At 39.6% G+C, this 18,299-nt stretch overlaps 1 protein-coding gene across 1 annotated transcript in view; it reads right to left on the minus strand.

The window, feature by feature from the left end:
• Positions 1-312: 312 nt before the first annotated feature.
• LOC133763626 (fatty acid desaturase 2-like protein FADS2B) overlaps positions 313-18,299 on the minus strand; it is a 36,629-nt gene continuing 18,642 nt past the window's right edge. Inside the window, exons 5-12 of the mRNA XM_062197424.1 lie at positions 11,945-12,070; positions 10,031-10,091; positions 6,024-6,100; positions 5,759-5,856; positions 4,694-4,790; positions 3,118-3,197; positions 1,703-1,828; positions 313-364 (exon numbers count right to left, since the gene is read on the minus strand). Of these exons, the coding sequence (XP_062053408.1) occupies positions 313-364; positions 1,703-1,828; positions 3,118-3,197; positions 4,694-4,790; positions 5,759-5,856; positions 6,024-6,100; positions 10,031-10,091; positions 11,945-12,070 (717 nt within the window). The remainder of the gene's footprint in view (positions 365-1,702; positions 1,829-3,117; positions 3,198-4,693; positions 4,791-5,758; positions 5,857-6,023; positions 6,101-10,030; positions 10,092-11,944; positions 12,071-18,299) is intronic.

The raw sequence follows: 18,299 nt of genomic DNA on the forward strand, positions 1-18,299 counted from the left end.
CTGCACTCTGCCCCTTGATTGAGATGACCCAACTAAGGTCTGTTAAGTTCAAGACCCTAATGAAAAAATAAGAACAATGAGCTCCCTTTTCCCTTTTGTAATCCTGGACAAAGTAATCTTGTGTTCGTTCTGTTTCTCATTCGCAGAGATCTTGTTGGAGAGGGTTATCATGTCTGTGGGACAATTATTCCTGGCACACTCAGGCATGCCAATGTGCTAATTAATTCCCAGTTAAGCAGGGAGGAGCTCTTGAACATCCACCACCCCCCATCAGAGATGCAATTAAACACATGTTAAGGCAGATGTTCTGCTTCATGTTTCATAGTAGGCATCCATCCAAAGGGCTGCAGATTTCTTCAAGGCCCTGTGGGTGGAGCAAATAAAATCATCAGGCAGGTGCAATTCTATTGAAACAAGAATTCATCCATGGAACATTTGCTTGCTTGCCTGGTTCAGATCAATCTAGTAGTTTCCAGTTTTATCAGACATTCTTGTTTGACCAATAGAAGCAGTTAAAGATATTGAGTTGTTCTTAACTGGTGCACTTTTTTTTCCTTTCATGGAGGGGATTGAACATTTTTCCCATTTTATTTTCCTCTGTAGCTATAGACTTATATGGCAATCCCTCCTTTATCTGCCCACCTACCCCAGTTTCCTAATGCAAAAGATAAAATTTTTCTAGACTAGGATACAAAAATGGAGAGGCCAGATGAGGAGTCTTTTTCTCACAGAGTTCCTCATCTAGCTTGGCAGACATGGAAAAGATAATTTATTACAACATGTTATGTTACCACAAATGTGGTGTGGAAAAGATCACCAACGAAGAGATCCAGGTCCTTCAAGAATATGTGACAAAGGTAGTCTTGGGGACCAGTGAAGACTGAAATAAGGAAAATATCTTTGAGATGAACCTTGGAGATAGAGTGGGAATGGACAAAGTGACATAAAGGGAGGTTGTGGTTTGGAGGAATGTTCCAGACAGAAGAAAAAGTGGCAAACAAACAAAATGACCAGGAGAGGGGAGTTTTGTAGCAACCGAAAATGGGTCACAAATCTGGAGGACAGAGATGCAGGAAAAGAGCAGTGGAGCAGTGAGGCTGAGACAGTAGGCAGAGATTTAATCACATCAGGCCTCTCCTTGTTGGTCGTATTCAAAATACATTTTGATTTCCCCATCCTAAAAGAAAGAGAAAGTTGTTAACCCCAGACTAATGACTGCTATTTTGACCAGCACAATATTCTGAAGGAAACTCAATGTAAATGCCTCTGGATGAGTATGATTTTTCAATTTCAGTAAGCTTCACTACCCTGGACTGGCCATCTCAGTCTAATTTGCACATTTGCTGCAGACACCTTAGGTTGCAACACTACACCAGGTGACTTGACAAACTTTTAAAATATGTGTGAAGCCCTTTTGGGGGTGCAAAACCAAAAACGCAGCCTTTTGTTCCAAGAAGCTTGAAATATCATCAAGTAGTAAGGCATATTTACTAAGAAGTTCCCAAAAGCAATAGGAAAATGGTTATGTATTTCCATTATCATTGATTTTGTTGCTGTTGATCCCTGCAGAGTGTTGCGTCCATCTTGGGTTCAAGGGTATCCCATAATGGCTCTTGGGTGAATGAAAACAAGCCAGTGAATAGTCTGGGGGTGGCAATGAAAAGAGATGAGAGCTATAAGCTGGAAGAAATTATGTTATTACCTGACGATATCTCCAAACGCTCGCAACATGGGCTTATTCACGTACTTCAATCCATGCTTGGCACACAGTGATCGCACTAGAGGTGCCACTTTGTGATAATTATGCCGAGGCATCGTGGGGAAGAGACTAGAGAAACGGACAAGAGATATGAAACAGATCTAAACAGAAATGCAAAAGAGTTCTCTTTCTTCCATTACCAGAAATGAAGACCCACCTTGACTTTGCACAATGTTTCTGTTCTAGGAAGTTCAAAAACTCTTGACAAAACACTCTTCTCTTATCTCTTAACATGTAAGCCATGTGGGTGAGCCATGTGGGTGTTAAATGTTTGGGAGATGCTAATAGAATAAATAGTAGCTCCACTGAATATGTTTATTTTTGGTCAAGGTTATCTACTGATCAGCCAGGTGACTGACTTGGGTTTTAATCTCTCCTTCTCTAAAATATAAATAATAATCCTTTAATGTTGTGCTGAGGTTTCAAAAGACTATTATAAAAGGAAGGATGAGAAAATCTCATGAATGGGTATAAAATCTTTCTTTTTCCTGATTATTCCAGATAAAGAGAAAGTGGAAATTTCTCCCCTGAATATTGTGGAGAGATTGACGCTCCAAGGATTATCCTTTTTTTTTCTTTATTATATGTTTACCTATTGCCAAAAAAACCTTTTAGAAATTACATCAGGAACTGGTTTTTATTGTTGGTTATTTTATAATTTTGCTTGAAAAATATATTTAAATTAAATTGTAGTTAAATTTCAACACAACTTGATTACCCAAAGAGTATTCTCTTCCTCAAGTTTCACTAGCAAAATAAAGGCACAGAGAACAATGACCAATTTCCAAGTCTGTGTGTCTGGAACTGAGTCACGTTCAGATTCCACTTCATTTTATCACAATTGTTAAATCCCCTTCCTTCCCTCTCTCTCTCTGTCTCTCTCTCTCTTTTTATTTATTTGACAGATAGAGTTAGACAGTGAGAGAGAGAGACAGTGAGAAAGGTCTTCCTTCCATTGGTTCACCCCTCAAATGGCCACCATGGCTGGCGCTGTACTGATCCGAAGCCAGGAGCCAGATGCTTCCTCCTGGTCTCCCATGCAGGTACAGGGCCCAAGGACCTGGGCCATCCTCCATTGCTTTCCCGGGCCACAGCAGAGAGCTGGACTGGAAAAGGAGCAACCAGGACTAGAACCCAGTGCCCATATGGGATGCCGGCGCCGCAGGCGGAGGATTAACCAAGTGAGCCATGGTGCTGGCCCTTCCTTCCTTCTCTTAACATTATGCTGATAGAAAGTAGCCTTTAGAGGAAAAGATTTATTTTTCTCTTTTTCTGAAATTCTGAGCTTAGAGCTCTGCTCTGAACTTTGGGGCTAAATGACTACCTCTATCCTACCATGAACTGTTTCTATTACTCACTGGTGCTCGATTTGGAAGTTCAGGTGCCCTGTAAACCAATCGTTGAAAAAGGACTGTTCAATATTACAAGTGGCCAAAACCTGCAAAGAAAAAAGGTCACATTAAATATAAATGAGCCAAAGTATCAAACAAAGGACATGTTTATTTGTTCTTTTACTCAGTCAACCCTTCTTATAAGTGTGTATTGTATACCTATGTTGTATAAGAATCTGTAAGGATCCTGAATCTGTATATATGAAATGCATGAAATTTGTATAACCTAATAAAATTTTAAAAAAGAAACTATAAGGAATATTAAAGACATACAATCTTAAGTCTCAGGAATTTACAATTTAAAAAGGCAGTAAGATTTTTCTATTAAGTACATAAAAGGCAACAGATATGCAAAACAATGCAGGATTTGAGGAAGAAAGTCACTATTGACCTTGGTGTCATGAATGAAGACTTTGGAGGTGGGATTATTATAAAACTGGTTGAGATTGTCGGGGTTGTATACCATTTCCACAGAGTTAACTTGAAGGAATTCTGAATGAGAAGTGAGGCATCCAAGGGTCTAGCCAAAGGTTCTATGCACAGAAATGTGTTCCAACATAAATAGTTTTCTTGGTATTCATATGTATTTTATTTGAGGCATTTGAAAAACATTATCTTGAGAAGGAGTTCATGGGCTTCTCCAGACTGGCAAGATTAACATCCAAATGAATGCCATCTTATTCAATGACTTTTGAGGTTTAATTCTAGCTGAGATTTTTGTCATTTTGAATGTTGTATGTGATCATTCTATGTTAGAGTTATCCAAAGTGCAATTTAGAGAATCTTGAGGTCTCCAGGTCACCTTCATGAGACCTGCAAGGCCAAAAACTATCTCACTTCTTGTTCTATGGTGGAATTTTCCTGATGTTATTAAACTTGATATGGCATTATCACTCTGATGATATCATGTTTGGGCTTTATTCTTGTTATTTTAACATTAATGAATAAACAGATATTTATTAAATTTTTAATTATCCATTTTCACTTCAAATACAGTAAACATCAATGGATAAAATCCTACATAAACAAAAGCTCTTTGAGGTTATCAGTATCAATAACTTTTAAGAGTGTGAAGCAGTTGTATTATTTTGGTTATTATAAGAGAGACAGAGGACATTGGAAACACCAGAAATCTGCCAGGCTAGTGAAGGAGTCTTCCTAACTTTAGATGGTAGCTATAGACATGAAGTGATAATGTACTATTTTAACTAAATCTCTTGAAGTGACTTGGGGAATAACCATCACAGAGTAGGCCAGATCTGTCCTCTGGACTTCAGTTGGCTAATCCTTTGTTTAGAGCAGAAAGGCTCTATAATTAAGTTGCGTAGGTTCAAACTTCCTAATTTTGACCTGATACAAGTGACTGAATCTTTTCATGGCCCACTTTTATCATCTGTAAAGTCACAGTAATCATAGTGCCTACCTTAGTAGCTACATGGCCCCTAGCAAGCATTCAATGAGGATGAACTGTTAGTATTCAAGGTAACTAAAATTTAAAGAGGTATGGTTTGAAGGAGTCTCCCTTAGTGAGTCCAGCATTTACCTGAGTGCTGAGCCAATCCCGGTTCTCCTCTTTGCTCATTTTCATTGGAATGTGGCTCATCTGGGTAACATAGGCAATCCAGGGACTTTCAAGAAACCTTTTGGGAAGTGAAAAAGAGGAAGTGATGACTCTTGGAGGTATTTCAGTTGCAATCGCTGGGCTTGCATAACCACTTGCAGAGCCAGCTGAACACTGGAGGAAATGGAAGAAGTTCAAAGGTTCCAGTAAACGGAAGTCATTCATTTTCCTTTTTGAACTTCTTTTCTATCTACAGGTGCCACACTAGGACATTCAGTCTATCCTGAGGGCGAACGTATGGAAGCAGCACTTTCAACGGTTTCTGTAGTTTCTGTGAAATAATAAAAAATGCCAGGGTCTCCAAGGACATATGCAAATTTGTTGATAGCCTGGATTTTGTCATCAAATAGAGCTGGGTTCAAGTTCTTTGGCCTTGCCCTAACCTGTTTTATGACATTGGGCAAGTGGTTTAGTCTCTGTGAGCTTCACTTCCCTTAACAGAAAAATAAAAATGATTCTATCAACACTGTAGGATTGTACAAGGATTACATCAAATAAGATAATGCATAGAAAGCCTTAACAAAGTGTCAGATGCATAGTAGCTACCATTATCCTTATAATTACATAGGATTTAGAGTAAGAGTGCAACGGAATGAGGGAGGAATAAAGTGGAAAGTTGAAGGGTGTAATTTGCTAAAAATCAAAGTCAAAAGCCATTTGGTTTTGGGAAAATCTATTCTTGGAAAAGAACTTATAAAATTCCTGTGCTGTCAGGGGTTATGATGTCCATTCTAAAGGACTTGGTGGAGGGAAACAGAAATGCTGCAATTAGGATCACAGCAAATGGAAGAAATATGGACCAGAAAAATTCTTGCAAGGAGCTTGTGTTTATCACTGATTTCACTGTTTTTATTTTTCACATTTGCTTGAAAATACCTCTGTTTCAGGACATGGGTCATGGCATCCTAGTCTTCTGCTTATCCCACATACCCTAGTGAGAAAGGTAAGAGGACCATCTAGGTTATGAGAATAAAAGAATATTCTTACTTGACCAAATATATGAGCAGAAAGCTTCCAAAAATTCCATAGAAAGTGCTGAATGTGATGAAATATCGGATATAAAAGCTGCTGACCCAGGCAATGTCCTGCAAAGAAAACAGTTGAAAGTTAGACACTCCAAATATAATTTCATTTCCTCTTCAGTGGCTGGGGTCCCTTCATTTGCTGTCATCTTATGCTTTGTTACTCAAGGAAGCTATGTCTGGAGGTCACCAAGTAGGTTCACTTTCAGAGGCTCAGCCAAGTTACTCACCACCCAGTACTTCTTAAGATACATCATTTGCATGGATTGCAGATTGAAATACACAGGCATGAGGAGAGGGAGCCCAACTGCAAAAGGACAACAATAACAACAAAAGACAATGTCAGTAGATGAGCAGAATCCGACCCCAATGCAAGTCATCAGGAGTCTGTCTGTTAACATGCCACTCCTGGATGTTGGCTCTGGACAGGACGCAGAGTGCAGATCCAAAGCCACATCCTGAACTTGGGCTTTCCAAGTCTAAGTTCTAGATTCAAGCTCCTTAAAAAAGGATTGAGAAGTTTTGAAGACTTGAATCATTTTTTTTTTTTTTGACAGGCAGAGTGGACGGTGAGAGAGAGAGAGAGAGAGAGAGAGAGAGAAAGGTCTTCCTTTTTCCCGTTGGTTCACCCCCCAATGGCCGCTGTAGCCGGTATACTGCACTGATCCGAAGCCAGGAGCCAGGTGCTTCTCTTGGTCTCCCATGCGGGTGCAGGGCCCAGGCACTTGGGTCATCCAACACTGCACTTCCAGGCCACAGCAGAGAGCTGGCCTGGAAGAGGAGCAACCAGGACAGAATCCAGCACCCCGACCAGGACTAGAACCCGGGGTGCTGGCGCCGCAGGTGGAGGATTAGCCTAGTGAGCCGCGGTGCTGGCCTTGAATCACTTTTGATGGAGGCATCCTTGAAATGCGTTTGCTGTGAGCTTTTAAATATTGTAAGGCCAGGCCATTGGAACCCTTCAGTTTCCCCATATGCTCAAGGTTGGGCTCTATCACAATATGTTGGGGTGGCAGAATTAACAACAGTGTGCTCAGTTCCTGGCCGGAGAGCGATTTGTTTGCTTCTACCTCAGAATCATCAAAGCCTTTGAAAGCACAAAAGAATCTTGTGGTCCTTTGCTTGTGGCAAAGACTCTCCCTTGACCAAACTGTAGTCATATCCTCCGAGCCCTCTTCTCAACAAGGGCTCCATCCTTGGCTATGAAGACCACAAACTCTTGGCACAAATGATTTCATTTGCTCCCCATCCCACCACACACCCACCAAGAAACTTGAACAAGCACCAGCATAGTCTCTAAGCATCCAAGGCCCTATCACTGGAATGATCCCAGTCCTCTTAAAATTCCTGTCTGAAAAACTCAGTTGCCAAAAGAATTTTCTGTTTGTTCCAGGCAAAACATGACTGTAAGTACCTGCTCTTCCTCTTTTTAGAGCATTTACTTCAGAAACTGACACTTGTAAGGCCTTTTCTCTCCTTTTGAGATATATTTTCTACAATCCAGAAATATCTTTCTCAGGGACCTAAAAGCTGTCCTTTGGAAATGTAATCATCAAGTATAGAGCCTCTGTCTCTGTGGGAGGGCAGGGACTTAACTTCAACAGTGCCAGTTAGCAAACTCAGATGGCCTGACCTAAGCACATAGACCAACTCCGCTACTCGCACCCCATTCCCTAGTGTTTTCTGTTAAGATATTTTGGCCTTTAAAATTACCTTCTCCACTTTTGTTTCTGCAGAGTTAAGCTCAGCTTATACTGATGTTTCCTCTATTGAAGTAGCCTGAATCAAATTTATCTTGTTCCTTTTGACAAATGTCCAGCTCATTTTCTCTATGACTTGTTAGTATCGAAGATACTAAGCTGGCATTGAAGGGGAAGGTGAAAGAGCTCTTGGTAGTGGTAGTGGCGGAGTAGGGTAGTCTGCTTTGTAAGGGGATCATGCTACAGTGAATAAGCATGGTTAATGCATTCCTTATAAACTAAGGGCCTATTGCACTATCACACAGGGGAGGCAGATTAAAGAAGCACTATATATTTTTTAAAATTGAGAAAATTCATCACTACCAGACCAGACTTACAAGAAATTACAGTAGAAACAGCACCATGGAAACACAAGACACTACCAAATTCACTAACAAAGCAAATACTATCAATAACTAATTAACAAAATGACAAGTATTAGGTCTTATCTATGATCATTAACCTTGAATGTAAATGGATTAAATTTTCAGTCAAAAGATGAAACATTGGATAAGGAAACAAGGCCCAACTATATGCTGCCTACAAGAAACTCACTTCATAAGTAGACACACATAGGCTGAAAATGAAGGATTATAAAAAAGATATTCCAGGCAAATGGAAACCAAGAACAAGCAGGAGTAGCTATATCCATATGAGATAAAAGAGCCTTTATATCAAGAACTGAAAGAGACAAAGAAGGACATTATATATTGATAGAAGGATTGATTTAGCAAGAAGTAACAATGATAAATATATGTACACCCAACATAAGACCCCCTGGACATATACAGAAAAAACTATTAAAGACAGAGAAAAGTTCAGAAAAGGAACTTCCTTGTGCAAACACACACCCGGTTAGACAGGGTTCCACTCCCTTTCAAAATGGGGTACCAGTGTCCTTATTTGTCTTGTCAGTCATGTGGGGATGGGGCAGAGGATGAGTGTGTGATGAGGAAGAGGCAGCAGTGATAGTCAACCCCAGCTTCCCAGCATTTTACTCAGCAGCTGTCCTTCGCAGGCAGGTTTCAGTGTTACAGTGGTCTAGACGTGGGCAGATCGCTCCATCTGCAGCAGGGTTTCTCAGCCTCAGTGTGGGTGTTTGGAACCACACAATTATTTGTTAGGAGAGGCTATCATTTGCATTAGAGAACCTTTAGCCGTCTCCCTGGCTTCTCCTCACTGCCTGTCACTACCATTTCTCCCCATCCTTTGTGATAACCAATAATGCCACTAGACATTGTAAAATGTCCTGGGTGGCAAAGGGGAAGGTGGATTTCCCTTGGTTGAAAACCTTTTGTCTCTAGGAAACATTTGGTTTCTTTTCCTGATTTTGGTTTATTTCCCAAATGTGTAAATAGGTTTTTGATAAGAAGATGTGGGCGTTCTTTAAAATTTTTCTTTGTGAGTTGTAATGAGGTTGATTTTGGTTAAGGACAGAAGCTCTTACTTATAATGTTCTTTTATGCATGTCAGAATTATTCAGCTACCCTTATATTTTAAGTCTATCCCACAATCTATCTCTCTCTCTCTCCCTCTCTGTCACACACACACATACATGCACACATACATGTATATGTATATGTATGTGTATACTTATTAGTCAGATTTTCATTACTACACCCAAATACCTAAGATGAAGGAAGGAAGTTTATTTTGGTTCACAGTTTTGGAGACTCACAGTCCAAGAGGAGGTGTACACTACTGGTGAGACCATGTGGTGAGGTCGGAGGATGGCAATGTCAGAACAAGTATGGTAGAATGATAACACAGAAAGCCAGGAAACAGAGACAGTGGCTATGCCCAACTTGGCTTTCATAACCACCCCTCTCGTGAGCACTGTCTTTGGAGGGCATGCCCCCAGTGACTGAAGGAACTCCCTCTAGGCTCTCCTCCTAAGCACCATAATTGAATTCCACTTTCCTAATACCACCAACCCACAACTCAGGATTTAAATATTTGCACACATTTGAGAGTTGAATCCTATTCCAACCATAGTGGCCTCATATATCCTACAGCCATATGTAAGCCATGGAGGAATAGCCAGTTCTCTTCCACGTGGAAGCTTGATCACTGCCTTTTGTTTATGGACTTGATCTCTTCCTGATAGCATACTATAAATGCTTTAGCATTATTTTCCAGTCTCTTTCCTCTCTGTGTGAATACCACTGTTTCTTTCTCTTGAGAGGTGTTTAGTCTTTCCAGGATGAGAGTGCCAGATGGAACACCCCTCGGCTGGCATTCTGCCTTCCCTCCCACCTGGAGCATCCCTTTGCTTTCCTGCCAACACCGCAGAGTGGTGCAATACCTGCTAGAAATGCTTATTTGCTTTTCCATTTTTCTTCTCAGCCTTGGGAGTCTGAAGTTAGACATGCTACTTTTCTCAGTAACAGTAAGCCGTCGCCTGAACTCTGTGAGGAATTCTAGTCACTTATTTGGGCTCAATAAGGGCTGGCTTTAAGAAAATGGGATTATTAGGAATGTGGCTCTGGGAGACTCACCCATGTAGAAGTACAGGTGCTGCTTTTCGTAGTCAATGTATTTGATTTTCTTCTTGCCATACTGAATGGAGAGAGAATAAAACCATAATAAGAGGCAATACTTCTGGCTTCACACTCAAGATGTGTGTGTGTGTGTGTGTGTGTGTGAAAGAGAGAGAGAGAGAGGAGAGAGAAATCTTCATGGAAGAAGTCATCTGATCAGTACTCACTGACTGTCAAACCTGATGAATTTGAAGAAACAGAGTGGGATAGGAAGGAATATTGTGGCATCTTTTTGCTATAATTAAAAGTGGACAATTCTTGCATGGATGGATTTTTTCATTTGACTATGGGAATTGTGGTCTTTTTTTTATTCTTATAGAATACATTTTGAAATTTTTCCCCTTGTGTGATGCAGAATGGTGGTTGAAAAGGCGATAGTTCAGTTGAGTTTTTCTGGCTCTTCTTCAACCTTACTACTGTATTTAGGATTCTCCTTCAAGCTGTGCTCCATCTCCTTTCATTTATCTGACAGTCATTGGTTGTGTAACAAGAGATATAGGCATGTCCCCCTCCTATCTGTCTCATTTTTCCTCTTTGTGTTCTCCTCATGGATCTCATGCTATGATTTACTAAGACATGATGGCATGATATATATTCATTATATATTAAGTAATAAATTATTATTTGTAATAATTGTTATATTTCATTCACTATTGAGAATTTGTGATTCATTTCCTAGGAGTCCCCTTCATTAATTTGACTTGTTCTCAGTTCACAAAGACAGAATATGCTTTGTGAGGAGACAGAAATAATGGCTGTATAATAATGTAATGTCTGCTAGGTTAGGAGTACTGAGTAAACTATTTATTGAAGGAATTGATGAGTGAATGATAATTTGTACCCGCCATATATTTTCTCCTATATTCACTCACTTATAACTCTATGGGCTGATTAAATTCCTGTTTTTCCCATTCCTTTTTTATATTCCTTCTTATATATAGATTTTTCTTTCTATTTGGAAAGTTTATAGTTGGTCCATTCTTCTCTTATTGTTACAAACAAAAATATGGTGATGAAATAATACAATTATTAGCAGTTACTTCTTAGCCTTCAAATATTTAAACAGTGGGAAACATGGGAAAACGACTAATAAAATGCCGGGACTTGAAAAACCTAAATGGACTGGTTGAGAATTGTCTCCCTCCTAAAATCTTTGGTAATTTAAATAGTCCTTTACATGTTGGTTTTTAGGGTGAAGTATTTTTAAAAAATCAATAACTAAGAAACTTTAGAGATAAATTTTTTGCTCCTTTTTCTGTTGTTTAAGAAGTTCAAATCGGAGTTGGAATCTCTGGGTGTTTTACCTATTTAGGCTGTGGTTCATATACAAATGAACCAAAATGAACATGAGATAAAAGTAAGCAGCATAATTTTTTCTAATTGGGCTAAAATTAGTTGAAATAACTAGGTATTTAGATGTTTGTGATACTGTGCTTAGTGAATGTATGGATTTGTCTTATCTTGGTGAACATTTGTCCACATCCCTTGCTAAACTTCAGAGAGCCATGCCATCCCTAGTTCCACTATCTATTAGCTTGTGTTGCCTCAGAGTAGTGACAAGCACTGGGCAGGGACCTGTCATTGAGATTGCTCAAGCAGAGTGATATGGGTTATCAAACTCCTGTTGTGGGAGGTTTGACTTGATGACCTTTACTGTCATTGAGTCATAACTTCAAATGCCCTTCTATTTTTACAACCCCAGAATCCGTTATTTTGTATATGCATCCTGGACCTAAAAGGATCAATGTACTCAGATCATTCTCGAAGACAGAAGTCCATCTGTATTTTTTTTTTTTCTGAGTCAAGGCTGTAAGTTGTTCTAGAAACCTCTTCCAGGAACACTTCTCTGATGTCACAGGATTTGAAACATACCTTGACAGGTTGCGTCTCTCCAAGCAGAAAAAGTGGGCCCATGTCAATATCTGGGTCTTTGGGGTAGATGTTTGGTTTTACATGGTGTTGAAAGTGTCGGTTATTCCACCAGTTTACAGACAAGCCCTAGAAGAAGAAAGGGCTCATTAGGTGAAAGATTTATTTTCTGAAATACCCACAACTGTCAGACTTTTGTGCACGCATTCCTGTAGTCAAAATGAAATATTTGAGTTCTTGAGTTGCTTCTTCTGCTGGGCCACAAGATGCCTCATTGGACAAAGTATATCACAGATTACAAAGAAAGAATTCTCTGATCCAGGGATGTAACTTCAGGCTAAAACAACTTTTGATAATGAAAACCATTAAAACCTGTTGAGACAAAATGTTTTCCCATTCTTCTCATATTTGATCTTTTTTAAAAATTCCAAAGGTAGGTGGAGCAGAGTATTATTCCTATTGCACACATAAAAAAGCCTTAGATTCAAGACTTTAATTAGTTCTGGGGAAAAAAGCAGCCCCAAGTATCTTTCGTCAATGAATATTTCAAAGAATCATAGCACTGAGTGATCTCCTTGGGGGGCTTGGCTCAGATCATTGTACGGCTCTGCTTCAGTACTTTCATATAAAAATAAATGAGAATAAAAACATTTTAGCTGGTGCCAAGCTTGAATCCCTCTGATTAGGTTGTTTGTGATTTCTCTCTCACTGAAAGTCTGTAGGTTGCTGGTGGTTTTCCCTATCACTGAAAGTCTAAAAGTTTAAATAGAGAATAGGGTTTGGAGGTCAATCAACTTAGTTTCATCCAAGTGGATGGCTACTACTGTGTGATTGGGGCAAATCACCCATATTCTTTGAGGCTCAATTCCATCTCCAGTAAATACAGCCCAATGACATTTGTCTATCTGGGTTGTTTGAGGAAGATACGGAATACTGATTTTAAGATGTTGGCAGATTGCATTATTATAAGTTACAGAAGAATAAACAGGAACAGTAAATTTTTTTTGCATATTTGACATCTCTTAAAAAACAAGATCAAGAGCCGGCACCACAGCTCACTAGGCTAATCCTCCGCCTGCAGCACCAGCACCCCGGGGTTCTAGTCCTAGTTGGGGCACCGGATTCTGTCCCGGTTGCTCCTCTTCCAAGCCAGCTCTCTGCTGTGGCCTGGGAAGGCAGTGGAGCTTGGGCCCTGCACTCGCATGGGAGACCAGGAAAAGCACCTAGCTCCTGGCTTTGGATTGGCACAATCCGCTGACCATAGTGGCCATTTGGGGGGTGAACCAACAGAAGGAAGATTTTTCTCTCCGTCTCTCTCTCTCTCTCATGGTCTAATTCTGCCTGACCAAAAAAAAAAAAAAAAAAAAATCAAGAATTCTACAGCTACAATGTCTAATACAGTAGCCACTAGCCTCATGTGGCTATTGAATATTTAATATCTGACCAGATTAAGATGGGCTGTAAAGTATAAAATAAATACTGCGTTTTGAAGGTTATATGAGAAAAGGAATGTAAGATACGTTATTAGTTATTTCTATAGTGTTTACATATATACGTGATAATCTGTTGAATAGATACAGGGTGATAAAGTTGCCATTCAAATGTGACAATTAGAAAATTGAAAATGACATATGTCATTTTAATGTGGCTTGTGTTATATTTCTGTTGGGGCATGCTGGTCTATATACTATACATCCATGGTAGGAGGGGATGAATGTGTTTGAACCCTTAAGGTTAGCATTGTCTTCCATGGTCTTTGCAGAGTCCTCTCTTAGCAACTCCCCACCCACCTCCTGCCAGCAGGAGCAGTATTCTCATCTCCAACATGCCCTAATATTCTTGTGGTGGAATCTCTCCTCCAGGCCAGATCTTCCTTCTAAAGCTCATGCAATTTCTAAATATTTTCTTTTGTTTAGCTCATGAATCGCAATCTCAGAGCATCCCAAATTGAACTCATCATTTCTATTCTCCCTTTTAGAGCCCCTTACACTCTCAACTTCTCCCAGCCAATTGCGTATGACCTACTCACTCTTCTGATTGTGCATTCACTCATTTATCCATCTGCTCATTATTTTGAATCAAGTCCCATGTGTCAGATTACTGAGCTATGTATTTGGTGTGTCAAGACAAACATAATAAAAATGAGGTTTCCACACTTATAAACATGTAATCTTTTGGGAGCTATAGATAATTAAACAAGAACATTGTGGTAAGGAATGATTCTTTTTTTTTTTCAATTAAGCCCTCTGAGAGCTAACATTTGATTTTCTCCACCAGTTGACTATATTCTTTCAGCCAATGACTGTAATAATTGGTAATTGCGAGACAGGTTTTAAGTCACAATAGGCTAAGGACCAGATCTTAATAGCATCAAGCCTTTGAGATTAGAACAGTAGTTACAGTAATTATAGGTGTGATCCGAGTAACTGACTCCACCCAGGCCCTCCTACCTTGAAGCCAGTATTACTGAAGAAAAAAAAAAATGAGTGTGTGAGAGAGGATGACAGCTGTATGTTGGCTCCCTGTATCAGGCCTATCTATGCAGGAACCACCCTGAATCATTCCTCACTGCCAAGTTGGGTCCTTCCTTGGTACAGGAGGAAGGGACAGGCTTTGGGCCAAAACCAACTGAATTTGAATCTCTCTTTGGCAATCTGCTAGGTGTGTGACTTTGGACAAATAACATGCTTGACACTCCTCTCCTTACCAGTGTTTTACGATGCAGTCACAGAAAACCTAATAGGCCAGCTATTCTAGGAAGGTCCTATTTCCAAAGATGCGGGGGTCTTCAAATGTTCATGGAAAATTCACTTTATCAAAAACCTATGGATGAATTTCAAAATTTTTATGCCAAAATAAATATATTTAATTTCATCTTCCAACAAAGGTTCTGAAGAACCCCTCTAATTCTGCCTGCAGTATCCCTATAATAGTGATGAGGGTAAGGCAAGGGGTCAGGAAGGGATAAGGAGCTAAAGATTGCTAACATTCAAGCATTGCACCACCCAAATTGTCATATCTTCCATGCTAACCCGGCATGAGTGAGGACTCAGCACAGCCACTCTTCATCATGAAGCTAAACCTCAACTTACATCAGTTACCAGGTGCCATGACATCTTCCTAGAGACCATCATATATGCTGAAGCCCTACCCAAAATCCTGTCTCTTTTGGATCCTCAGTCAGGTACTGCCCTGAACCTTACCTATGTCTCTAGTCTGAGTAAGGACAATTCTCTCTCTTGAGGTTGCCAGCACTCACATCTGAGCATGTACTGCCTTCTGCTTTTTTTTTTTTTTTTTATAAATCCTAATCTTCTGTTTATTTCTACCTACATCTCCCCATTGCATTCTTACACACCGGAAGATAAGAGCCTGGGTGAAGTACGGCTGTGACTACAGAGTACACATTGAGTATCATTTATCCGGAATGCTGTGGACCAGAAGTGTTTCAGATTTCACTTTCAAAGTTCGGAATATTTTCATATACAAAATAAGATATCTTGGGGATAGAACCCAAGCCCAAAGATGAAATTCACTTGTGTTTCATATATATTTTATACACATAGATTGAAGGTAACTTTATACAACATTTTAAATAATTTTGGGCATGAAACCATGTTTCTTAGCATGGAATTTTCCACTCCTGGCATCTGTCAGATTGGTACTCCAAAAGTTTTAGATATGGGGGCATTTCAGACTTCAGATTTTTGGATCACAGATGCTCCATCTGTACTGCACGAAGGAACAAAACGTATGCAGATAGTTCATGGCTTATTTTCACAGGGCTCTTTTATTGTGTAAACACTGTAAAGACCAGAACATAGATATTTTTCCACAGTTAGCAAAGGAAAATCCCCGAAGTCTCAGTATATATGCCTCTGGGGGAGGGTGGTAGTGGTAACTGATTTGAAGTTAAGATTTGAAACTCAAGTTGTGATACATGTGAAAGGCAGGATATTCCTTTGTTGCTTTGTATCATTTTCTTAATCATCTTGTTCCTGTCTATCTTTTTTCTCCATGAGTAATTTTCTCTTCTGCAGGTAGGTGATGCCTACATTCATACTACTCATGAATCTCTGGTTTTGCCTGAAAAAAAAGGCAAGGTATTTTTGATTTTCTTTTAGAGTCATTTCCCATTCTCTCATTCTAGTCACAAGTCATCAAGATTATGTTCGTTTCAACTAATGAAAAATTGTTTTTGGAGACATAATTTACTTAGAATGAACTAGGAACAGATTTAGATCGATGGGAAAGCAGTGACTTTTAAAAGTGCAAGCCAGGGTGGGGCTGATCTGAAATATTCTACATATTGGCACCAGATCAACCACCAAGTTTCTCCAGGGCAGATGAGTCCTGCCCTTCCTCTGACTCTGAACAATGGAAGGAAATAAGGAGGGGTTTTTGCCTGACTCTTCACATCGACATAAAGGTTTATCCAGTGGTAGGTATTTCCGAGTCAGTCCAAAAATGTCTCATCTATCGAACACTGGTGAACGGAGAGTAAAATGGTGTCCTACAGGAATTTTTTGGTTAAATGGAACCAGCTGATTTCAAGCACCTTGCAATGATGCCGAGATTTTTGGTCTACTTCCCTATTTTCATAATACCATCATGATTAAACATATTTTTTAATGATCCCGAGTCCTTATTTTGACTATGGAAAGACTGTTACTTAATATGGTAATAGCCAGCTATCTGCAGCTTCACTTTTTACAGTCTCAGGCACCCAAGGCCAACTGCAGTCCAAAAATTTCATGTAGAAAATTCCAGAAATAAAACATTTGTAAGTTTTAAATTATCACTGTTCTGTGTTGAAATCTCCTGTATTTCTGCTCCATCCTGCCTAGGACATGAATCATCACTCTGTGCAGTGTATCTGTGTTATGTAAACTATTTGCTCATTAGTTGCCTACAGTATTCAGGGTTCCACATTATCTGTGATTTCAAGCATCCACTGGGGGTCTTAGAACATATCCCTAGTGGATAAGGGAGGACTACACTTTAATACCTAATAATTATCAAACATCTCCCATATTATAGGTATTTTGTTCATCATGGCATATGAGTATCACATATAATCCTAACAGTATCCCTCTTAGATGAAGCCATCATGGCCCCCGATTTTATGGTTGAAGAAACTGAAGGTACAAGACATTAAATAACGTGCTCAAAGTGACTAGCTCACTGGTAGTCAAGTTCTCACAGAAAGCAGGTCTGTTATTAGAGTAGCAGTTTTCAGTGCTGGCTGAGAGTTAAAACCATGTTGGGAGCTTTGAAAAATATGCTCATGGGACCAGCTGATTTGGTACCGTGGTTAAGGCTTGGGTTGCCTACAACCCATATTGGAACTTGGTTGGAGTCTGAGCTACTCAACTTACCATCCATCTTTCTTTTAGTGTGTACTCTGAGAAGCAGCAGATGATGGCTCAAATACCTGGGTCTCTGCTACATACATGAGAGAATATGATTGAGTTCTAGACTCCTGACTTTGGCCTGGCCCAACCACGGTGCTGTGGGCGTTTAGGGAGTGAAGCAGCATATTGTAGATCTCTATCTCTTTTTCTGTCTGTCTGTCTGTCTGTCTCTCTCTCTCTCTCTCTCTCTCTCTCTCTCTGTGTTCCCTTCAAATAAAATGAAAATAAATAAGTAAAAATTGAGAATGAGACATGCCAATATACAGATCCAACTCACTGCGGACGATACTGCATAGGCATCAGTGTTTCTGAAAGGGTTTTCAGGTGACTTCAGATGTAATAGCCAGAATTGAGAGGCCCTGGTCTAGAATCTGCATGTTAAGAATTCTTCCACTTGAAAGCTTATGACCATTGGCTTTAAGTTAGCCCCTTTGAACATTCATCTCAGCTGGAAATAAAGGTGCTGCAGTCTCTATCTCATGGGAATTACATGAACCAAGAACCCAGGACGCCAGTTCTGAATGTGAAACTTGGCAGACGCTCATCAGATTTGAGTTCCATCTGCGCTCCCTTATCACTTGCTGTCAGCAGACACTGACTGCTTTCTGTGGGCCTGCTTCCAGCATTCTCTCATGCTCAATCCACTAGAGGCTGGGGAACCAGATAACCAGGTCTTTTTTGTTTTAAATATGTGAATGTACTTCAAACACTTCATGGGAAATGTGATAAAAACACATATTTTGTGGAAAACTTTTTTGAAGCCTGTGCATGCAGTCTTCAAAAAATACATGGAAAATGTGTATTATGAAAAAAACCATGCATATATTTTAAATAATGTTTTCATCAAAATCAACATTTTCTGAGTCCATGATCTGTTTTGAAGTATCTTCACATATATATGTATATATATTTTTGAAAAACCTTTGTGTCCCTAAATCTGTATA

The sequence above is a fragment of the Lepus europaeus genome, chromosome 7, assembly GCF_033115175.1.
Source record: "Lepus europaeus isolate LE1 chromosome 7, mLepTim1.pri, whole genome shotgun sequence".
NCBI classification, from domain to species: Eukaryota; Metazoa; Chordata; class Mammalia; order Lagomorpha; family Leporidae; genus Lepus; species Lepus europaeus.